This window comes from Meleagris gallopavo, chromosome 5 (assembly GCF_000146605.3).
Source record: "Meleagris gallopavo isolate NT-WF06-2002-E0010 breed Aviagen turkey brand Nicholas breeding stock chromosome 5, Turkey_5.1, whole genome shotgun sequence".
Lineage (NCBI taxonomy): Eukaryota > Metazoa > Chordata > Aves > Galliformes > Phasianidae > Meleagris > Meleagris gallopavo.
This window is the reverse complement of record NC_015015.2, coordinates 13,479,796-13,503,914: the sequence shown is the minus strand read 5'-3', so window position 1 is coordinate 13,503,914 and position 24,119 is coordinate 13,479,796. Positions and strand designations below refer to the sequence as shown.

General features: G+C 44.8%; 1 protein-coding gene and 1 long non-coding RNA gene across 5 annotated transcripts in view; one reads left to right on the top strand and one right to left on the bottom strand.

The window, feature by feature from the left end:
• Positions 1 to 6: 6 nt before the first annotated feature.
• Positions 7 to 17,247, top strand: LOC109367694. Its single transcript, XR_002115015.1, has 4 exons — positions 7 to 1,801; positions 15,785 to 15,858; positions 16,941 to 17,060; positions 17,158 to 17,247. It is a non-coding gene; the product is annotated as an uncharacterized LOC109367694 (long non-coding RNA).
• The window catches only part of MOB2 (MOB kinase activator 2), a 91,283-nt gene continuing 81,644 nt past the window's right edge, over positions 14,481 to 24,119 (bottom strand). For all 4 annotated transcript variants that reach the window (XM_019615413.2, XM_010711124.3, XM_019615412.2 and 1 more), the window contains exons 2-5: positions 23,458 to 23,618; positions 22,169 to 22,262; positions 17,193 to 17,317; positions 14,481 to 15,777 (exon numbers count right to left, since the gene is read on the bottom strand). In XM_019615413.2, the coding sequence (XP_019470958.1) occupies positions 15,467 to 15,777; positions 17,193 to 17,317; positions 22,169 to 22,262; positions 23,458 to 23,618 (691 nt within the window). In that variant the 3' untranslated portion in view covers positions 14,481 to 15,466. The remainder of the gene's footprint in view (positions 15,778 to 17,192; positions 17,318 to 22,168; positions 22,263 to 23,457; positions 23,619 to 24,119) is intronic.

Genomic DNA, 24,119 nt, shown 5'->3' with positions numbered 1-24,119 from the left:
AAAGAAAAATAGAAGACGAAGAGGAAGAAAAGAGACTTATCTTGGGTTTTATTTCCTGTGTGTGTGTGTGTGCAAATCACTGGCACTTAGTTCATCTAGAGCAAGGCAAGGTGGAGTCAGGGCAATGGGAGACTTAATCACGAAGCTACTGTAAACTTTAAAAATTACTGCAAGATATTTTATAAAGTTTTAGTTTTTCTTTTGTTTTGGTTTGTTTTGGTTTGTTGTTTTGTTTTGTTTTGTTTGTTTTTGAAGGGGAGGAGGGTGGGATTGGGTGGATGGGGACCTTTTTCTTTTTGCGTTTCAGTTCTTAGGTCTTGGTTATTTATATATACATATATATATATTTAAAAAATAAGCTGTTAGATATATCTTCTGTTTAATAACTGTGTAGAGACAACATTGATTCTTATTTATTTTGCGGAGGAGGGGGAAAAAAGACACAGCACCCCCGTAAGTGTTCATCTTGTGACTTTGAGAAAGAAGAATCGCCGCCTTTTTTCCTCCTCCTCAGGAGTTACGTGACCAAGTGTAACTTATTCTGGCCCAAGTTCAAAGGTTAAGCAAACAAAGAAACAAACACGGTTTTACGCCTGGAAGACAAAACACAGTGAGAAGTTCTTCTTGACTGAGATTTTAAGAATGTAGGCTTAGCATTAGTGTTCAGCTCTTTTATGACCTTCGATTGCTGCTCGTTGGGTTCCTATGGGTGTATGTTGTATCGCAAGATTATTATTATTTTTTTTTAATGATAATGTTGTATGAGTTCTTTTTGGTTGTTGTTGTCGTCGTTGGTTTTTTTAATCATTTTTCCCCTTCTCGGACCAGTTTTACTTGTACATAGGTTTGAAGATTAAAGCGAATTTTTAAAGACACAACTGGGGCAAAGACCTTTGACTTTGGCCCTGCTTCCCCATTCCCCCAAAACGGGAGGGATTTATTTTACGTTTCCGTTCTATTTATTTATTTATTTTCCCTACTCCCAACCTTTTCTCTCGTATTGCTGTGTGCATGTCAGACACCAGGGGGTGATGGCTGGGGAGGGGGGGAGGCAAGGGTGCAGGAGAGGGGGGCAGTTTTAATTGCATGACATTGCTGTAAATTAGTCTCTTTTGCTTTCGTTGTCTTTCCTGCCTCCGCCCTCTCTCTACTTCTCCTCCGAGCTCCCCTCCCATCACCCCCGTCCTTCTTTTCCCTCTTTTCTCTTCCCTTGTGTATAGATTTTGATGCTTCTGTTACATTGTACCTCTACGAAAGGCTGGGATTTCAATACAAAATAATAATAGTAATTTAAAAAATACCTATATCAGCAAAACCCACGTGGTACAAGCAGGAAGGGGATTACTTACACAAGATATAAGAATAAATGAAAGCAATACCTCTTGTTATCCTTCCTATTTTGTACTTTGAAGACACACACGCGCGCACACACACATATACAGACACAAACTGACGTTATTTAATGGTTTAAAATGGACAACAAAAATCTGATGTATCCCTTGTTAAATAACTGTGAGCAACTTTAGTTCAAAAACCAATAAATTCATTCAGTAAAGATACGAGCTGTGGCGTGTCCTCTTTGTGTCCGTCGGACGAGCCGCCGGGCCCGGTAAGTAGCGCTGCACCGCGTTCCGCATCGGGGCGGAGCCGCCCGCCTCGCGCTGCCTGTAGGGGGCGCTGCTCCCAACCGCTTCGAGTTCTCGAGGCGCAGCTTCCCGCACGCTCGGCGGGAAGTGAGCGGCACGCGGCGCGGCCGTTGGGCGCGAGGCGGATCGAGGGGTGGCGGCGGTCCGCGGAGCGGGTAGGCGATGGGACTGAGGTGGGGAGGCTGAGGAGGCTCGGCGCTTCTGTAAGGTTCCACGTTGCTGCCGCAGCACGGGGAAGACGAGCCCTCAGGTTCCAGGGAGGATTTATTGATTTGCTAAGCGAGGCGAGGGGGAAGATGCTGTCCTGAAAGTGAAGGGGATAGCAAACGCTGCGGGTGCTGTAAGGCTGGGAGCTGGCATGGCGGCGTGTGGAAGGAGCTGCTGCTGGGAATGGCCGTGTGCTGGGATGGTCTCGGTGTGTAACCGTGGTCCTTTGCACTGCTCCTTGTTGTGGTCTCCAAGTACTCTAAGAATAGAGGTTTCTGCAAAGGGCAGGACCTCACGCTTACAGCCTACCCGTGTTTATTCTGCCTTTTTTGGCTCTGAAAAATGGTAGAAGGAAAACAGTTGTGTACAGATAAGGAGAGGATCAGTGACAGTGGGTCGGTGGTTGAACTGGATGATCTCGGTGGTCTTTTCCAGCCTTAATGATTCTCCGATTCTGTTCTGTTACAGTCTCCAGCTGTTTGATGCTTTCTTATCGCTGTCAGTGCGTAGGAGAGATTGTTCTTTAGGATGAGGAGAGTTTACGTTTAACTTTCCTTCCACAGCTCCTTTTCCATTGCGTAGCTTGAATCAGAAGGCAGGCAGTAGCCACAGCAGAGGATTTTGCCCTTTCTCTATGCTGCCAGGTGCCGGCTGGGAGCTCATCCAATCCCAGCACCAGGTGATATCTGCTGAGATGCCCTGAGCTGCAACACCTGTGCCCGACCTGCAACAGCTGAGCTTTGCTGTGTTGCCGATCCTCTCAGGCCTCCTGTTCTCCTTGGAGCTCCCCTCCCCCAGGCTTTGTACCTCAAATACTGGCTGTGCTTAACCTCCATCTCAGATATTCCCTGTGTACACAACATTCCGCTTCCAGAGTACAAATTGAAGACAGAGAAAGTGTGTAAGACACCGGTCAGCATTTTCTATTTGTCTGCACACGCTCGCATGTGCATTTTGTTTAGATAATGCATATGTGAAAATGTGTTTGTGCTGAAGTTGAGCTGTCATTAATTGAACCAGTACATGACATGCTGTGTGTATAAGCAGTGAATTGTGTATACGTGCATTAAATGAGCAGCTGAGGCTGCTGAGGTGTGGAGATGATTCTCATTGCCACATGTCAACGTGCAGTCAGTTTGGGGGCTGAGAAAGAAGCTGGTTGTTTTTGACAGCATTAATGCAAATTGTCTAAGATTTGTAAGCGACGCATAAGAATTTACTCACCAGTCAGATTGGCTTTAGTGAAAGTGATCTGATACAAGTGGGTGAGCTTTGGTGGCTTGGGCTAGTCAGGGGTGAGGAGCCATATTTGTTAGAACAGCAGAACTTGTGTAATGCCTCCAGGTAGTGCTAATTCCAGCACCTGCAGTTAGGAGGAGGCACTGCCTTTCCTCCTGCTGGGTCAGGCAGTGCCTTTAACCCAGCAGGCTCGGCGATTTCCTTCCATGCTGCAGCTGAATGCCCACATGCACAGAGTGTCTGCAGGACTGGTAGTGTACCTTCGCTTCGTTTCAGCTCTGTTGTACACTGACGTTTGTATGCGAGCTCCTGGAAGAAGAGCGGGCTGTTTTGGTAAGGAAGCAGATTTAGTTCACAGTTTCTTATTATAGAAAACAGAGAGGGGAGGGGCATGCTTGTTTAAAAACTGGTAAGTGTCTTAGCTCTTTGTTGTACCCCTTAATCTCCTTATTTTATTTAAAGCCACTTCAGCAGCTGAGGCTCCTGCTTAATTTGGAGAACAAAACCTGAGCAGTTCAACTGACTGGGGACAGTGGAGGCCACAAGTGGAAGGGAAACCCACGCTGAGGGCGAGTCCTTTCTTCTCCTTAATGCACAACTTATTGTGTGGGTTATTTTTAGTGCTGTAATCTTGCTGAGTGCTGCTGAGAGAAACTGTGCCAGGCGGGCTGGCAGGCTTTGAAGGGACTGGGAAATGGGATTTCCTGTTCCACCGGCTCAGAGCTGACTCTTGCTATTGTCAGGAGCTATTATCGCCTCCTCGCAGCCAAGGCAGATAACGCAGCTTCAAGGTCAGGGAAGAAGCAGTCTCTGAGCAGCAGCCCTAGCAGTAGGAAGAGTATGCGTGCGGTCAGGGTGTTTCTGCAGCTGTTGCAGTTCGGGACACTGCATGGGAAGACGGCTCTGCCTGCGGATAGCAGAAGCGTAGTTGAGGTTGGATGGGATTTCTGCTGGCTGGTTCCAGCCCTGCTTGCAACTTCACAGGGCAACCTGTCCCTGACGTGCCTGCAGGGAGATGAGGGAGATTCTGGATCCCCTCTCCTCGTTCCCCCCACCTGCTCTCTGCTGTGGCTCTTGCCCTTCTGCTGAGCATCACCTCCTGTTCAGACATGAGCAGGACTGGCAGGCAGCATTTCCCCATGCTGCTCACAGCAGGTCCAGGGAGGAGGCTGGCCATGAGGTAGGGAGTGCTTGCGGATCTAACAGACAGAAGTGTGTCAGGAAAAGCAACGGTGCTTGCAGTAAAGTTTCATATGCTCTAGAAAAGTTATTCCGTCTGGATAAATCCTTTGTGAACATCTTCATTCATAAAGTACAGCCAGCCTCCAGCATGGATGAAATGAGGCTGAAACAAAAGCCCTCCTGACCCAACACCAGGCTGTGCACCCTGCAGTTAACTGAAATCAGATTTTGGTGTAATCCTGTTCATGACTGTTCTCTCAGTCAGGCCTTGCTATGTATATAAATGGGATAGGGCAACAGTGATTTCTGCGCTCTGAAGCAAAGCTTGGAAGCAGTTTGTTGCAGAGTTGATAGTTGCATTGGGGGTTTTACTGGAGCTATGTAATTTAGGGATGCTTTGAGGATATGCAGAAAGCCATTTTTTTTAGCATTGTTTTTTATGTGGAGTCCTGATGGAAACCTTCATATCACTTATGGGTCCAGTGCGGGGGGATGTTTCTCTCTCCCAGGAGCATTCAGTTTTAGCACTAATTTGCACAATGAGAACATAAATAGACACGAACTAGTGAGAGTTTGTTTACTTTGGGTCCGAAATGTGGTCCCAATACCCGCCCCTGCTCCTGTGCTGTGGTATGTGCCTGCTGCTCTTTCTGCTGTGAGCCTCCCTTGCAGAGGGCTTTGAGGAGCACTATTAAAAGCATGGTACAAACAGTAGGTAACTGTGTTCAGCTATTCCTGCTTCGTTGCAGCTGAGGAGTAGAAAGCAGACTTTTTGTCTGAAACGTAGTGGCTTGGGTCCCTGGGGTTGCCATCTCCGTGTGAGCCATCCATGTGTTGTACTTGGAGCTTATCCTGTTCTTTGGCTTGCACTGGGGGAACTCAGGCTGTGGCGTGGGTCTGCAGAGAGATGGGCTGCACCCAGTTGTGTGTGGCTGCGGATGTCCTGGTGTTAAACTGCTGAGCTCTGTTCTCCTGCAGGAAACCAGAGTGCAGATTCAGATAGCAGTTAACCTTACCCATTGGGTTTTGGAGCACAGCATCGATGACAGCTTTGTCAGTACTTCACACGGGGTAAATGAGAGCAGGTATCTGAGGGCAAGGTAGCACTGCTCTCTTCCCTTCCCTGCCCTTGCCTTGAAATGTAAACTGATAAGCCTGTGGAGGGGAGACTGAATAGCTCATCCTTTACTGTGCAGCCAGCTTTGTACTGGTGGATTTCTCAGCACTGGCAGTACTAGTCCTGGGTGGAACAACTGAGGGAGTGTCTCAGCATGCCCCTTGATGCAGAGGCTGGATGAAGAATGCGTTCAGAGCAGGCACTGTTCTGTGCTGCTGCTTTCTTGTGGCTGTCCTTAGCTTCTGTTTGGCTTGCTGGGGCTTGGTGCTGCGAGGGACTGAGCTCAGTGCTGATGAGGGAGGAGCTGATGCTCAATTTGAGACCAAATGGTTGCCACAGCCACACTGAGATAACAGTGGGACGTGGCCAAAATAGAACCTGTTTGCGACTGCGTGAGATTCCATGTGTGTATTTTCTTGTGTTTATTTATCAACTATATATCTATAGCTGTGTATTCCACCCAAGGTCCTGTCTCCTGGGTCAGGAGGGTGACCTGTAGAGGTGGCACTGCAGCGCCCTTTATCTGCCTTCCTGCGTTATCTGTATTTCCTACTTAGCATTTATTTACAAAGAATGACTCAGCAGCTGTTGACTGGGCAAATGCTGCTCTGTGCACCTCAGCCAGGTCTGGCAGCAGGAGGAAAGCTTGGAGCTGCCCTCAACGCCTCAAATTGGGGTTGCCAGGATCTCTGGGGTTGTGGAGCGGATCTGGCTGCAGGGATGGAGCTGCCTCTCAGAAGGGATGTGCCTGATGTGCTGCTGCTAGCAGAGTGCTGGTGTGTTTGTACGTTTATTTGTAAGGGTGATGTCTGCGGTGGCTGTGTTCTTCCTTATGTGAAACTTCAGAGTCCTCGGGTGCAGCTGAATGAGGAGGCTTCTAGGAGAGCTGAGGTCTCTTTTGCTCTTCTGAAGCTGTTAATCTTGGTGCTTTTGGCCATCTTATGCTGGCTTTTTATTGCCGGCATATTATTGCCACTTACACTGAGAATAGGTGCGTGGCTGGGTCCCCTGGATGCTTCTGTTCTCCAAATAATCAATATTGTAAAACCTCTCTTTTCCCTGCTGCTGAGTGTAGTGATATGGAGAAGCTGAGCTTTTGGTGGTGTGGAGCCCGGTAAGCCCTGCAGCAGGCAGCCTGCAGCATCCCCCATAGCTGCCAAAAGCTGACTGTGGGATGTGGTTGCGCAGCCACAGCTGGCCCAGCTCCAGGCTGACGTGCTGCTGACGCACTCTGCTGGATCTGCTGCTCTCACCCACTGATTTGCAGGTGCTGAAATACGCTGTGTGGGACAGCGCTGCCTGCCTTGCTGCTGCCTCAGGGGTGCCCTGAGAGGAACGATCCTGTGCGTGGATTGAGGTAGTGTGCTGATACGCTTCCATTGCACTGGTGCCTGCCCTGCTGTGTGCTGCTGCCACGTGTTTCCTGCGGAGCGTGGAGCTTTGTGTAGGCAGCAGGGTGGCCAGCATTAGGGCGTTCCGTGGTGGGGTGCCTGCAGGCTGTATATGCCCTGCTGGACGTGTGAGCACTCAGAGGAAGGAGCAGTGCAGGCCTTCCCATAGCTATTGTATAGGCTGCTATGACAGCTATTGCCCAAATGGTATCGTTCTGGCAACCCAGACACAGAACAAGGTTGCGGGAAGGAGGAATTGTTTCTTGTACCACTTGATGTTTAGAAAATGGCCAATAATATCTGTGATTTATCCACTTACTGTCGCAATTTAACTCAGCAGGCAGCAAAGCACTACTCAGACACTCGCTCCTTCTCCCCTCCCCAGTGAGATGGGGAAGAGAATCAGGAAAAAAAAGAGGTGGAACTCACACGTTGCCCACCCGGTGACCGATGCCCAGCCAATCCCAGAGCAGTGGCAGCCTTCCAGTCAGCTTTCCCCAGCATTTATAGAATTTACGCTATCATGTGGTGTGGGACGTCCCTTTGGACAGTTTAGGTCAGCTGTCCCAGTGCTCTCCCCTCCTGGCTTCTCGTGCAGCTGCAGCCCCCTCACGGGCAGGGCAGTGCAAGAAGCTGGGATGTCCTTGGCTCAGTGCTGCCCTGCAGTAACCAAAGCTTCACTGTATGATCAGTAATTTTTCTCCTTAAGCCAAAACATAGCATCATACCAGGTACTGTGAAGAAAGTTGACCCTATCCCAACTTAAACCGGAACAATTAGAAAAGACTGGATAGATTGAGTTGGTCAAGTGGCAGTGAGTCATTGAAAGAGAACTTTTTAAGAGAGACAGACTCTGCAGCATCTCGTTGTTGCTTCAGCTGATGGCTGTCTGCATAGGGTCATTGGCCTCGCTGGCTTAAGTTTTAGATCTGACTCTGAATGAACAATAATTTTGGCTCCAGGTTTCACTTCTGCCTTTGTCCTTTCCCTTTGCTCTCTTGTGTGCTCAGACAGGTTCAGAGCACGGGAGCTGACACAGCTGCTGGATTATCACACAGTCCCAGGGAGAGCACTTGGGTTTTCCTGACTTAGCTGTCAGCTTCAAGAAGGGAGCAAAATGGTGTTGCTCAGGGAAAAGCTCCTCGCTGGTGTTACAATCACAGGGCTCATGGGGATTGGTTTTGTGGTTTGTGTAGTATGGGAGTGAAGGGCTGTGACTTGTTGTATTCCCTTCTGAGATTGAAATTGAAGAGTCTTGTAGATGAAAGTGGGCTTGCTTTAAACCCCTCAGCTCAGCTTGTACGATGGTAGTCCATGCGCATTTTACACTGCTGTAAAAAGGAGTGAAAAATGTAAGAAAATTTTAGTTTAAGTGCAGCAGTTTTAAGTTTGACCAACTCTCTGTAGCTTTTAGTCTTACTTTTAATATTGCTGGCATGTGGGGACTTGATTTAGTGACCTAGGCACGGGCCAGCTAAGGCCCTTTGAATTGCTTTCAGACCCTGTCTTCCAGGTTTGTGTGAAACCAGCTGACAGCTCAACTGCTCAGTGGGCAGAGAAAAAGGAGAGGAGCAGATGGAGTGCTTGCCTAAGCTTACTTCATTATGAACACCTGGCTTTAAAGAAAGCCTGTGTTTTCATGTCATGGACCAGAAGCCATTCACCAGCAAAATGAAATAGTGCTCTTAGAAAGAACCCGAGCTATTTATTTGAGGAGCGCCTGATCATAAATGAATGTGAATCCAATAATAACAGTTAATTAAACTGTTGTAAGTGGTGTTTTAATCTCTCTCCTCCAACTGTAGTTTCACTTTTTCCTCCATCAGGGAGTTCATAATGAAATGTGGAGTGCTTCTAATCCAATCAGAATTCCTGAATGGATCAGTGTTTGTCCTGCTTTCACATTTAAGCAGTGGTTACACCACCATATTAACTTAGTAACGAGATTAGCAACCTTGAACTGAATTCAGCCCAGAGGCTCAATGCGGGCAGGAGAAAGATGATTCCAGGTATCTGTTCTGCTCAGTGGTCTGTGGACATCAGTGCAGCAAGGCCAGGTTTGTGCAGGTGTCAAACACCCCTTAGTCAGGTGGAGCCTGAAGAAGCCACACTCAGATCCTGCCCAGCCCTGAGGGCTCCTGCGAGCACGAGTGGTTCAGCAAGGTGGTGAGCGACAGAGCCAAGCTGCAGCCCATCTCAGCCTGTGTTCTTGTGCTGCCCTGCAGAACTCTCCTATCGAGCTGCCTTCTGCACACACACACAGCACAGTCCTTTAGCCGGGCAGCCCGGAGCTGCTCAGCAGGGAGGTTCTGGCTGAGCGCTGCTGGGTGTGAAGCAGGGCAGCTATGGCTCATTCCCTGAGTATCTCCCAGTCTTTCCCATGACGTGTCATAACTGTGCCTTTTGCCCTGCAGCCTGTGAGTGAGTGAGCAGGGGGAATTTGTGGCTCTGGGCAGGCGATACAAACACGCTGTTTCTCTGTGCTGAGCAGCTGTTGCAGAGGGGTTTACTGTTGCAAGGGACTGAATGTTATTAGACATTCAGGTGGCACCGTGTGTGGTGCTGCAGTGCTGAGCTTTGTGCGAGCTGGAGCTAATTTGGCTTAAGCCCTGAATTCAAATAGTCTGTAGTGGAAAATCTCCTGTGGAAGGAGCTGAATCTGTCCAGTTGGGAATTGCTGCCCTGGCTTTCTTTCACTTGGTAGTGTAGAATGACACATCCCATTCTTCCCAAGCATTTGGCTTCTTTTGGTTGTTTGGCAGCAGGATGCCTACCAGTGTCTGTCTGCAGTGCCTGACTGCTTTTCCTCTTACCTACTTCTGAACGTCATCTTTCTGGGTGTGAGATGAGGAACTTGCTTGTGTCCTGTTGGGCCAGTTGGCGCAATCATAGAATTGTAGAAAGACTTGGGTTGGAAGGGACCTCAAGGATCACCAAGCTGCAACCCCCCTGCCGCAGGCTGGGCCACCAACTTCCACATCTCTAATACTAGACCAGGCTGCCCAGGGCCCCGTCCTACCTGGCCTTGAACACCTCCAAGGACAGAGCAACCACAACCTCTGTGGGCAGCCTGTTCCAGCACCTCACCACTGTTGGTAAATAGGACAGGTTGACTAGGGCAATAGGGCAGTTGAAGTAAGTATTGGTTCTTTGCAGTTCTGCAGGCTGAGAGCGCTGCTGGTATAAAAATGAGTGAGTTTGCAATGATGAATGGTAGTATTCACTGAGCTCTTGGTGCTCAACTCATTTGAAGGCATGCAAGGAACTACCTGCCCTAGCAGCGGTCCTTCTCGAATGCTGGGACCTTGATGCTCTGGTCACAGTACAACACCTGTTCCATAGATTTAATCTGTGCTAGTTTGAAACCATTTTTAAACCAGTAAGACTATTTAAATATTCACTGTTGTTATTTGTGCTCTCTTGAAAATGTCCTTAATTTTTGCTGTTCTGCTCTAGCGGGTATAGCTGATCTTCAGGCACAATTTGTCTTCTGCTTCTGATTTTCACTCTTCCTAAGACAGCTTTTGTAGCCACAAGGATTCAAATCTACTTTCTGTAATTATTGAATGTCACTAAGCCTGCTTGAAAAGAACAGTGATTCTTTATATTAAGGATTTTGTATAGATTTCACGTAAATGTAATAAACGTGGATTTTTTGGTATCAGTTTCTGCTTCTGTTCTGGATTGTCCTCTGTAAGTAGCTGCGTATCTGCCCTGCTGGGAGATCCCTGAACTGTTTGTTTGCATCCCTGTGGTGATTAGAAGGCTGGTTTGTTTTCCCTGTTTGGGTTTCCTTTTGCAGTCCCTAAGGGCAGTACTTGCTTTGGACACATGTCTTTTAAGCCTTCCTAACGTCAGGTGAAGGAGTGGTTTTTCACAGCAGCCCAAGTGCTTTGTCAGATGTGGTTGGACACGGCTCAGTGGGCACAGTGGTGATGGGCTGACAGTTGGACTAGGTGATCTGTGTGGTCTTTTCCAACCTTAACGATTCTGTGATTCTATGGTCTTCTCATCTGAGCTGCTGAGCAGAAAGGCTGCCAAGCCCACGTGCTTTGTACTTGTTCTTTTGAGTTATCTGGGGACCAGAAAAAAGAGTTTTATGTTAGGGACCTCGCACTACTTTGTGAGAGAATGTTAGCTGCCCGAGCTTGTGTACAGGAAAGTAGCTCAGGGCATTTTAATGACTTTCTCATAGATAGAATGAAAAGAATTAGCAGACAGTAAAACATCAGTGGAGAAGTAAGGATAGAATACTCCTGATGCCAGGTTCAATTCTAGGTCCTCTCTAGCTCAGAGCCAGAAAAGGCTGTCTGAAAGAGATGAGAGAACTTCCAGTCTGGGTGCTCAGCCACACAGTTTCTGTTTTCTCAGAACCACGTGCTGACATCACTCTGAGAAGCCCAACTGTACTTGTCGCAGCCTGAGTGGTTCTGCTGCCGTCTGTGAAGAGAATGGAGACCCCCATTAGGGGGCTTTGCCTGCTGCTTGGTGTCTTGTTAATGTCATTTCAGCAGTTCCATCTGGTATGTCAGGATTTGTTTGTACTGCCTACATCAGTATCAGGTAAAGATACCAGATCTGTCTTGAAACTCCCCAGGTACTGGCCCAGTATTTGGGCTGCAGCAGCACAGCTGCTGTGTGCTGTGCAGCCATAAGTGCTGTAGGACCTGGGCATTAGGAGCAGCTTCATGCTGGTGTTGCCGTTCACAAATGATATTCACAAATGATTCTTGCATAGTTTGGGCAGAATAAGACAGCCTATTTCTCTGTCCTCAGTTTGATAGTGGAAGAGTATTTCTGGCTTCTAATTGTTCTGTTAATGGAGAACCGAGGATTGGCTAGGGCAAGCTAGAAGAGGGCAGGCATGAGTGAGGGCTTTTTGATGAAGCACGTTTGTGTAAGACCAGCATACTTGGTAAGCTCTCACAAAGCTGGCTTGTTCTTCTATGGGATTACTTGTTTATTTTAGTCTTCAGCTACTGTGCAGGAGCAAATAATTACCTGACAGCATGCCCTTTCAAACCCTTGGGCAGTTCCAGCTGCACTTCAGTGTGAGCACGTTTGGCTGGCAGTGAGGGTACCTCAGTGCCAGAGTGTCTCTCTCTGCTTATGCTCATCAGAAAAGTGTCCCATAAGAAACAAGATTGACTTCTCTTAACATACATGGCTAGAAGGCTGTTGCTCGTATATAAAATGAGATTGCTCTGTGGGATTTCTGCCTTGGTAACTTACTGCAATTCTCAGGCAAGAAAGAAGGAAGTAGAGATGTCTTTATTGGGCTGAAGTAGATGATGCCTGATGGAGTTTGTCTTGCCACTTCTTGGACTTTGTGGAGTGGGCACAAAGCTGGTCGGGGAGTGTAACCCCACAGAACGTATGTGGGACTACTTTTAAAAGAACACCTTTAGTCCGCGATGCTTTGAGCTCACGTTGGCGTCATTCTGGACTTGGAGATTTGTTAGGGGTTCTGCAGCGGCAAGTGGAAAGCTGGGATTTGGTCTAATGAGGCAAGGCCTTCAAAAGGCATCTGTGCGGGGGCGATAGCTCAGGTTTTTGTTTGTTTCTTGTTTTATGTAGCAGCATGCAATAATAGCATAGCACTTAATTGATCTTTAGGGGAAGATGGTTTGAACTTGGAATAATGAGGTGGCTCTGTTGTTTCAGCAGCACTTTGATCAATTTATGAAGCACCCTTCCTTAAAACAGTTATGGGACAGTTTTTTGTTGAGACCTAATGCCCTCCTTTAGATGTGAAGGGATGTGGGCTCAGTTCTTGTATTCAGTTTGGCTGCTTGGTTAACTGCTGTGGGCATAGGCTGTCACTGGTAAGCTTCAGTGGCATCGCCCAGCGTTGAGTTTGAGGACTTCATGACAATTCTTTACCATTACATTATTACAGTGTAATTCAGTAACCCCTGAAATGTGTGTAGACACTTCGAGGTTCATCTTTACAGTAATGTTTACTCCTGGCAAGAAGAATGTTAGTGGTGGCACTTACTTATTTTGGTGTTTGTCCTTATTGCTACTGTTAAAATCAGCAGGGTGAGCCACACTGAAGTCAGATTATTTGTTTTGCCATAAGATGGTTGTAAAATATATTAAAAAAATTACTGCCCTAGATGAAGCTTCTGTACTTCACAAATGTAAAATGTCTGCAGATTAAACTCAGGACAGCTGCCATGAGCTACACCTGGCTTTTCTAGATGTAGTGTGGCACTTCACTGTTTTCCTGGTAGCTGATTCAGTGGTTTGCAGCTCTGTGTCAAGGCACGGGCTCCTGGCATACTAGGTGCTGTCAGCCCTTCCTATGGAAGGGTAAGGTATGGCAATTACCAATTTGGTAATTATGACTCTTAAGTTTCAGTTCACAACATGAAGCTAAATTGGTTTAGAGTTAACTGCCTCTTGTTCAACGCAACCTTTCCTAGATGTGCTTCATTTCTAATTGCCCTTCTTTAAGACTGCAAGTGCCTTTTCACAAGTAGATAATTACCAGGTATAGTTGGGTTTGGGTTGTTGTACTCACTGTTTCTTTCTTACCTTTATCACTACTGCCTGCTGTCACTGCAGGCAGTACAGGGGCCTTACAAATGTTGTTCTGATAGCTTCTGCTCACTTCTGATAAAACAACTCAAGACAATTTTTTCCCTTCAGACATTATTGTGGGAGTTGTTATAGGAAGGCTCAGACCTTGAAGAATTCAATGAAGAGAGAATGGGACTTTTCATCGGGATGTGGTGGCAGTAGCAGAAGGATGTGGTGAGGAAAGACTGCACTCAGGCTGTTAACAGCATCTGAGTGAGCAGGTCAGCAGGACAGCAGCACACCTGCCTGCTGATTGACAGAGTACCACAGTGCGTGCAAATGAAATGTGACACCTGGGCTGACAAAGGTTGTTTTCTCTTACTTGCTTTTCTACCTTCCTTTCCTTGTGCTCATGTCTTTTTGCTCTTATTTTCCCCTCATGTCTATAGCTTCTTCCATTTATTCTCATCTAAGCTTTTTTTCTTCCTTTACCTGTGGTTGCTGTTCTGTATTACTTAACCATTGTTTTCTTGTGCTTTTTTTCTGCCTCCTTGCTTGCTTGTGCTTTTTCTTGTCTTTCCTCTACGAAACTGTTCTCATTGCTCTTGTGCTTTCTCTCCATCTCCCCTTTCTTACTGACTTCTAATGCAGTTAAAGAACTTGTTCAGGTAGTCTTTCTGGAATTTGTGCCATGTCAGTTACTAATGATGTAAATAGCTTAAAAGTGTTAACAAACAATTCACAAAGACTGTTTTGGTACAAATTTGGTAGAAGTGCAATCGCAAGCCAAATCTGGCTTTTTACCAACTGGAAATTCAGAGGAAATGAGAGAGTAATGTTATTGATGCACATACTGTGATGCTGTATTTGCTGCAAATTATCCAGGAGCATGCCTAGAGATCAAGAACTTGAAAGTGTGTACTAACAGGAAAGTTGTTTCCTTCTGTGTGTTGCTTACCCTTGGAGTCTGCAAGTTTACCTGGAGGCACTCCTAGCAGTACCAGAAAAATAGACAAGAAATTGATGATAAATGCTAGCTTACAGGGTGAAAGACAAAGAACTGTTTATAAAGCTGGTTGACAGCAGGGGTAAGAGCATTCAGTAGTGAAAGGGAAGCTTTAGGGGTAGACTCCAGTGACTCGTGGCGCTGCAAACACAAAAACAAAGCTCATGGCTGATAGATTTGTTTTTATTATTATAGAACAGATGAACTAAAATAAGCCAACAATATAATTTTATGCCAACAGCCATCTTTCTAGCACAGGCAGTGACGGACTCAATGTGCCCTTCTCCTCCCTCCCCGGGCCTCCATTCAATGGGAAACACGTGGTGGTGGCTCTTGCACATTGGTTTTAGACCAGTGATCTTTCTCTTTTCCCAGGCACATCTTTATAAATAAAAAGAGGAGACGGAGGGAGCAGGGGAGAGAGCATATATGTTGTAGGAGCAATAAGCAGAAAGGCTTGTGGATCCTCTTGCACATTCGCATGTTGTGACCGAGTAGATGTAACAACTGGAGAATCATGCCCACTCTCAACACGTAGCAAGCCCCTAGTTGCTGCTCTAGTCAAGCCAGGAGTTTCTTCCCATTCCAAGCTAGCAAAGGGCAAGATGCACTCAACTGGGAAGCTTTCGGCAGGGGTCAGGGGCAGTCTATGTAAAACCAAACCAGAAAACCACCCCGCCCCCCAAAAAACCCAAACAAATCTGCATTTTAAGCCACTTCAAAGTAAAAGTCACTTCTTATAATATAATAGGTATTTTTAAAATGGCAAGACAACCATCCTCAGAAGATGGAGGGCTTGCACTCAAGACCAAAGAAAGAAAAACCAAAACAACCAAAACAAAACAAAGAAATAAGAGTGGCCCCACTCTCAGGCTTGGCTCTCCTCTAAAAACAGCACTCACCATCCACCTGAATAGGTAAAAGGAGGAGTGGACAGAAAATAAAATAAAAATTGGTGCAACTTCTCGCCAGGTGGCGCATTAAACCAAAGCTCCATACAGTCCCGTATGACTACACGTCCTGTGGTGGCAGCATAATTTCTTTCAGCTTTCATAGCTGTATATGCCTGTATGTATATCTGAACATATACATACACATACACACATAATATATAATATTGTTTTTAATGTTAGTTTTGATCCTGGAGGAGGGCTCATCTCTCTTTCACGTGGTTCTGTGCTCCTGCGCTGTTGCTGCTCCCGTTGCCGCTCCCATTACTGCTGCTCCCGCTGCTGCTGCAGAGGACCTCTGTGAGGTCGTCCATGACGGTGGTCTCTTTAAGGTCCACCAGGTTGAACTCCCTGATGAATAGGATAAAATGTGTGTAGAGCGTGTTTAAGTGTCCGTGCAGCTCCAGTGCCAAAGTCTCCTTAAAGTGTGAGGAGTAGATATGGGCCAGCACGTGGAACAGGTACTTGCAGATCTTCTTCACTAAGGACTCAAACGAGTTTGGAAATTCTTTGCCTGAAAGGAAGACAGAAACACCATAGCAGTTCCAGCCGGTCACCTCGAGTCCCACAGCAGCGTTTATTCTGGCAAAACTGGGTAAGCACAACTAGCTCACCTTAAAGAGGTACGGTTTGAAGCATTTTCATTTACAGTTAAGACTGTGATTCTATATTCTGTGACTTTAAACCGTAAGGTTAAAAATCAGGAAGAAAATGTAATGTCTTTAAAACACAACATTTTTTGTTACTGTAAGAAATAACGAGAGATTATTCAGGGGTTTTAGATAATTTGTTCAGGAGTAGCATATTTTTCTGCTGGAAACACATTAGTATATCTGGTAGTCACAGATCATGAAATGGATGCTAAGGTACATGGCAGACCTCCCTTATTTCATTATTGAAATGCTGTCAGATAGAAAAGTAACGGAAGGCTACCAGATGCCTTCTATCAGTGCAGTCTGAATTAGGATTGCTGGAGCAGTACTGTGCCCTCACTGTAGAAGACACTGGACAACTACTGCTTGTGATGCTGACAGTGAAACTGAGGCAAGAAGAAAAACAGAAAGCAGCCATTCTGTGCACGATGGACAGTAAGAAGTTACTGGTCTATAGTGTGTCTTGGCCATACTGACAGATCACTTAGACGAAAGGCCCTCATTGCTCTTTTGAATTAGCATATTAAAACCCACCAAAATAACAGCCCTATCTCCTGCTAGCTTATTAGGCACTGCCTTTTTTCTAAGTAAATGCCATTACAAAAATATTGTAATATCCTAGCTCCCCAGATACCTAGTAAAGAGATTTAAGAAGCCAACTACTTTTTTTCCTGATTAAGCCTATCTACAGTTACTTCTGCTCCACAGGTATCAGCCTTTTTTCCTTTAATTGAAGGGAATGCTGTCTTGAAAGATACAAATTTGACTGAAAATTACTTTTCTGTTGTTTTTCAGTCCTGAAAAATCTTGTTCTTATTTAATCTTTGGAGGGGAATGGAGACTAAACAATCTGAGGAAAAAAAAGCCCCGTTAGGCAGGGAAGAGGAGCGATGCTGTTGGCAATGCAATTTATTTCCCACTTAATGCATCAGGGTTCTAAAAGAAATGGTAATAACAAGGTTACATTTTACTGGCAACGTGCTGTGTTTAATACCCACATAGCGACTGTTCTCTCTGAACACAGGCTGCTTCCTGGAAGAAAAAGATGTACCAGTGGTAAAACATGAGCCAAGGATTGGGAGATCTTCATCCCAATTTGTATGCCAGGAGTGTAATTCTTTGACACTGCGGGAACGAACCCAAAGTAAAATAACCCCTTAAAAATATACTGTGAAAGCTGCCTGGTATTAATATATAAGCTGAATGTCAACTTTCACCTTACTTTTTTTGCATCTACAAAGAGCCATATGAAGCAGCAGTCCAAAGGCAAGCATACCATATTTTGTTGGAAAGACGTCCTCATCTGTCACGAGTTTCTGCACTGAGCTCATGACGAAGTCGACGTACTGCGGAGCAGTGCATTTGATCTTCTTCCCCCGCTCGTCATACCAGTAGTACTGTCTGTGGAGAGAACCCACAGCATCACGACATTACACCCTGGATCCTCAGCTGAACTCCTAAGAGGTGAGTTTCTAAATAATATAAAACCACTGCAGCGTTACTGAAGTAAGATCGTAGCTGCCACAGAGGAGATGGACTTCAGGATATCTTTCTACATCAAAAGCCCTAAATTTCTGTTAGTCAGGTTTGCTTCTCCCCATCAATTTAGTCCAGAGCACAGGAAAGAAACAATGAGCTCAAAAAGCCTGCTGACAGGTTTCCAAGTTGAGTTGCCCTGGTGAGACAGTGTAACTGTGATAGACTGGGGGTCTACAGCCTACAAAGCTGCGCAGGAAGGTGCCTTAGTCTACTGTTGTTGCCTTTAATAATAATTAAAAAAAAGAATATAAACAGGAGATCTGATGTATAACAACACAAAGCAATTAAACTTGTAGTGTAATATTATTAAGCAGACAGAAGGTGGCTCCAGAACACCAGGCTGAAAAAGCTTTGAGGTACTTGGGAGTGTTTTTAACAAATCCTGCTCCAAAACAGCATCTGGGGAATCTTTTCACCACCCTTTTGGACATTCCTCATCATGTGCCTTAGAATTCTACTCCTTTGTTTCCAAAATCCACTAACATTTGGATTTAACATTTGATTCTACCATGAGGGCATAATTCTGTAGGATCTTAAAAAGAATTGGATCATAAGCATATTGTAAGGCTCTTGAAAAGCAACCTGAGCTCAATCTCTTAGCCGTCATCATCTTGATCAGCCATCAAAACCGAACAGAAACATTCTCTTAATAACTACTACAGACATCTGAGAAAGGAATCCGAAGGCTAAAAAAGCACTGAAGTTTTGTTCCCTCTATGTTTCTTTAAATCATGGTTAATTAAAGCATTTCTGTCACCAAATGCATTAGATACGCACAGTAAGAACTGATTTACAGATAAAGAAGTGGGCCAAAACCTTTGTTTTTTGTCCGTGTCACATCTGAGTTATCTGAGTTCCAGTACCTGAACAGTCTGAGCTCCAGGTCAGGACTATTTAATTATGAGACTGGTAAGAAAGACATTGTATTGCTCCTCTCAACATTGTTCCTTTGCAACATTTTTCTTTCTTCATTGTGATGTTTAACCACCTCTGGATACTTTTTTTTTTTCCTCCCTTGAGAGATACAGATTAAATGTTTCTTCTCTCCCTAACAGGGCTAATCGACAGTGAGCTGCAAGGACCTGCAGGTGCCACTTAGAAAGGGGAGTTTTACACATACTGACCATCAAAATTGTTCTGAAGCCATTAAAGAAAAGTGTTACACAGCAACTGAAAAGCTCTAATTTACAGTGTGTTATCACTGCCCAGAAAGATTGATCAGGGACCTGAGGCTGCTGGTGTGAAGGCAATATGTGATGACAGTAAACTCACGCTAGGCCATATGAAGACTGGAGGAAAGAGTGCAGAGGTAAGCTCAAATTTAAAGGGGAGAGACAACTGAAAACTAGTTCAGCACTAGTTCAGCTCATTTTTAGCACGTGGTGCTTGGTCTCTCTGTTGTTGCCTGCAAAATGGCATAAATGTGAGAAAACATCAGGCATAAAAAGCTATGTCAGGAATTGAAACTAGGCATGGACTCTACTCATCACTGCTTATCTCATTTATATAATCCATGTATAAAAACTTAATTATGCAGTGTAGTGAACAAATCTAAGCTAGGTCTGTTTTCCTTAGTCTAGTCCAGCTTTAAGCTGGAGAAGCACAATCCTAGGCACCTCTCTGAGTGATTTTCAGTCTTAAAAGACCCAAGAGACTCTTGCTTGTTGCCAAGAGCAGACAGGACTGTCTGCACCTCGCTTTTCTCAGGCTGGAGAAACCAACCCAAAGAACTAGAGTTTAGGTAAAGGAAGCAGTTTGGCAACTCTGCAAGTTCACTGACAGGAAAATGTAAGTTGAACAAATCTGCTACAACATCCCACCTTGTCCCTTTTTTGTTTTGGCTAATAATAAAAGGAAGGAATTGAGACTAAGGGGATAAAAGCAAGGATTGGCCTGTTGATTAAAATTATTTGTCTCTCATGTTTAAAGTGCTGTGAAGAGAACTTAAGTGTATCTTGAAGAAAGGGAGGTGTCCCTGGCATTCCATGACTGCCCTGTAAGCGGCTCCCACTCACTCATGCTGTTTATCTCCAGGTTGGGGCCACTAAAGGGCTCAAGAAAGCAAACTGCACTGCACTGCACTGCTGGCACTGTGACAGTACAGTGCCATGGTAGGGAACAAATGAAAAGCAAAAAGGAAGCAAAAACAAACATTTAAAGGCACTTCTCAAAAAGTGCTCACATTATGCAGGTTTTGATTTCGTTATATTTGTAAAATTTAGGTAACATTAAGCTTTCATAGAGGGGAGAGACTGTAGAGTTGGCAGCTCTGTTATGAGTGGCAGGAAGAAACGAAGAAAGGATTTAACAGAAAAAAAGCCTATTATAAAAATAATAAAGTGTAACAGAAGCAAAGTTCAACCCTTACCCCATTTGTTTAAGTGCAACTCCTTTTTATTTTGTCAACTCATCCTCTAACCTTAGGATTGAGTATCTCTAGGAAGCCTGAATGCAAAACAGGTCCCCAGCACCCCGTTCTGTCACGTTAGTTTGACACCTCCACCATTTAATACACACTTTGCTTAGGTAACACCAGAACAGATCCAAACCATGCCCGAGGGAAATGGGGTAGGGAACGCACCCTGGAGGAACAAGAGGCAGAACTTTGTACTGATTTACTGAAGTCAGCGCTGAACAAAGTGGCAAACTGAGCCCTTACTTGCAGAACCTGGAGTTCTTCGACAACCTAACATGGGTAGACACTGCCTATTTCCAAACTGCCTCAACAAACAGATCACAGTTACAGATGGTCAAATCCAGGTCTATCAGGTTAATCAACAGCTGGCTCTAATGCTTCACTGATATGCTTTATATACTGCAGAATAGCCAGAGGCACAATAACATATCTGCTTAACCTTCATTAGGGCAAGGTTTTTGTTTTTAATAATAAGTGGGGGGGCTTTATCATAGTCCTGACTGGAGATGAACAAATATGCATCAATGTGGCACTTCTGCATGATCCATGAGAACAGTTAGGAAAGGTAGAACATAAAAGTAAGGGCAAAATTGTCACTGGAGATATTTGGAGAACAGCTATAAACAGGGCCCTCAAAGCTGACCTGCATGGAGGCATGGAGCTGGGTGAACCCACGCTCCATAAAAGAACAAAATATGAAGCCTGCAGTTTGCAAACGCGCCTCAGTCATATGCCTCCAAGTACAGAAAAATAATTGGATACCGTTTTGCTAAACACAAACCATTTCAAGTTTTCACCCAAGTGTAGACATGCTTCCTGTTATTCCTGATAGTGTAATTTTCCATTTTCCCAAACAAAGGATAGGAACAGGAACATTGTGCTATCAGTCTTCACCACTAAAAATACAGCTGAAGCCACACAGAGAAGCACTTCCTTTCTTTATTCTGCAACATAATCTGCTTACATGCTCACTACAGCAGAACAGAGCAGCAGTGACCCAGCTTCTCACCGCCACCTCCTCTTAACCACTGCTTTCTATCAGTTTTAGATTAACAGTTAAGACGAGTTCTTTGGACAGCCGATACTACATTAATAATTCAAACACGAGAAAGTTTGGGATTGAGAATCAACAAAACACTCTTTTACTGATCACCACCTCTCAGTGAGAGACACGTTGTCCACTTCTGATAAAATCTGGGTCCAGTAGAGATTTTTTTACTTTCTGTTCCAGCCTGCTTTCCAAGCCTAACATGGCTTTTCATTCTCTACTGACAATTATCTTTTCAACTTTTACATGCAAAAATATCTTCCATACACTGTGTTCTTCAGAGCACTGTCAAAGAAAGGCCCTGATACTAATTTTAAGTGTACAAGGTAACAGGATGGCCTAGTGCATAAAGTAAGGATTCCTGTTAAGCACTGCGTAATTCTCGTTAGGGATACAATACAGAGCCCTGCTTTTTTCCACACATTCCCTAGGATGTTTGTTTGATGTACTATAACATTAACTAACTGCTCAGTCTTGGGTTTTAAAATCTATCTCAACCATATAATCCCAGGAAATGCAAGAGGAGGAAAGAACAGGACTATGAACAACGTGCTGGAGAGAAAACAACACCCAAATAACGGGCTTATTCATAATGAAGTGGATCTCACATTCCATTATGTTGGACCATGTTAATCAAGAGCAGGAGTTTATGGTAAATGTTTCTTACATTCACCATATACAGTCCAACTACAAAGCCTTCTTTTTAAGCGACAGCTAGTCATCACTTAGCGAGTGTACCAAGTCCTGCAGAGGGAAAGTGCCAATCCAAAACATCTTCTGTACTCTTTGCAAAGCTGCCACTTGTGCCCTCTGCTTCCAGGGGCTCCAGCAGAGAGCCAGTGGCTCACATCAGGCCAGAGGTTAGCCACCAGCAACCTGATACTCTGCCAGCATTCCAGCTATCAAAAAGCACCCCCTGACATTTTTCAACTCATTCATCCTTCCCTGCCTTCTATGGCAGTGTTACCAGTAAGGACAGTTTTCTCTTTTTTCTTCTCCTCCTCCCCGCAAGCTGTACACACAGTAATTTGCCTCTCTGATCCTACCTTATAAAACCAGCTCCAAACAGTCAAAGATCCAGTCCTCCTAGTCCTTCACAACAACACCCTTCACTGAGAAGAGGTAGAAGGATGCGCTAGCTGCTGTGTCCTTACTGATCTGCTTGTCCCGTGCCACCTAATTCCAATATCCTTCCCCAAGCTCCTCCCGAGGCTTTGTGGAAACCCTGTAGTAGTAAATACTGACTTACGTATTGCACACTGCCATGGTCTGACACGACTCTCCTGTACAGAATTCTGAGATTGTACTATATTGTAAGTTGATGTGATGAAAGAAAGTTGTTGCTGAAAAATAAACACAAAGGAAAGAAGTTCAGAAATAAAATACTTTCAAACACCGGTTGTCCTCCCGACAATTATTTAAATAGATCAAGTTAAGTGATCTCAGCGTCTTAAGCTTGCATACATACTTAAACATGATTTAGTTAAATGAGTCTAATGATGAATTGCAAAACAAAGAGGTACAGAGAATGAAAGCTCTTGTTTTGATTTAAGATGAAAGCACTACGATGCATCAGCTCTTATTACTCACAAAGCAGCAAGACTGGAAAGTGTCTCTGTCATCAGCCTCACCTTTACAGCAGAATGCTCTGTTACAAGCTGAAGGCAAACAATTTTCTACATTCTTTTGAAGTCAGACTTAAAATGCACAGTGGCTACAAAACATTAACAGTCCTAATGACGTATCTCCCTTGAGAAAACCAGCATGAAAACAAGTACACTGTACTTTTAACAAACCTCCTGAGATAGTAACATTTTAAAACTGTGGGACCCCTCACTTTTTCTTAATGAGCCACTCTAAACTTTTCTAATACAGATCCAAGTAGTTTCTTGCTACTACCACATCCTGTTAGAAATGAAAACATTAGGTCACAGCCACAGGTTAGAATGGCACACAAAACAGCAGCACAAGAAAATACATCAGAACTGAGATGCATTGACACAGCACTCAACTACAGTCGTTGGTCACATCTTTTCAGTCCCAGCCTGACTGAAGTTTAAATTCACAGTAATTCCACCAAAGCTTGGATGGAACGGAGAGAAGTCGTCTAACCAAAAGACTCCTAAACTTCTGGCTGTTAACTCAGCTTTCATAAGAACCTTACTAAACTACAATTTTTACAATGCTTCTGGAAGGCCAACAGCTTGAGTGTGAAACACACTGAGCTGCACGTTTAGCAGAGCAGTCAGAAGGGGAAGCAATGGGCCTCAAAAGAGTGTTAGAAACTCTTGTGCCCTTGGTGCCAAAGTAAGATGGAGGAAGAAATGCATCCAGCCTCCCCAGTGCTGAGCACAGTTGGTTTGTATAAGACAGCTTAATTACTATTCAAGGTATAATAACATGCATTATGCAGTGAGCATAAATAGTCATTGCGTGCTTTTCTAAGCGCTGAAAACAGTAAAGAAAAAAAAAGCAGTGAATGAATGCCTACTTGGGTGTGGACAGCAGTCTCGAGGGCTGTGTGATCAAAATACTCACTGTTGCTGGCGAGCCACTCGTTGAGGTCTATTTCCCGTGGTAGCATCACCAGCTCTTTAAATTCAAAGTCGGTAATTCTGGATTTTGTGTATTCTGGCTCTAGGTAAAGTTTCTTCTCTTCCGGTGCTGGCTTTTTACCATTTGGCTTTCCCTTGGACTTCCTGCAAGACATGAAAAAGAAGATGGGTTACCATCATTGCTGGTGAACAGCTGAAGAAACCTGAAAGAAGTCTGTTTATCTAAACTCCTGCATTTGCATTTATACTGTTTCTCCTCCTGCTTCCTCTCCCCTCAGCCTAACTTTCTAAATAAAGCAAAAAGAAGTTTTTGAGAAAGCGCATTTGAATTCAGTCACTTTTTTCAAGTTACTGGGAAAATTCTGTATGGTGTGAAAAACTTCAGACTGAACAGTTGCAACCCCATCGCCTTTCTGTCAGTTTACAAGTTATTTGGGAGAGTGACAGCTGGACTATACCTGTAACAGTTCTGACAGCAAAATGGTACTGCGCCCAAAGGAGATGCTCTGATGCGAGTGTGCTGCCTACCTGCTGCATCACAGTAACTGCCACCTGCAGTAAAAGCAGACTGTTGCAAGAAGATGGCTCCCACTTGGGAAAATGCTCTTTCCATACAACATTGTGGCTCTGCTTATTCAAAGCTAC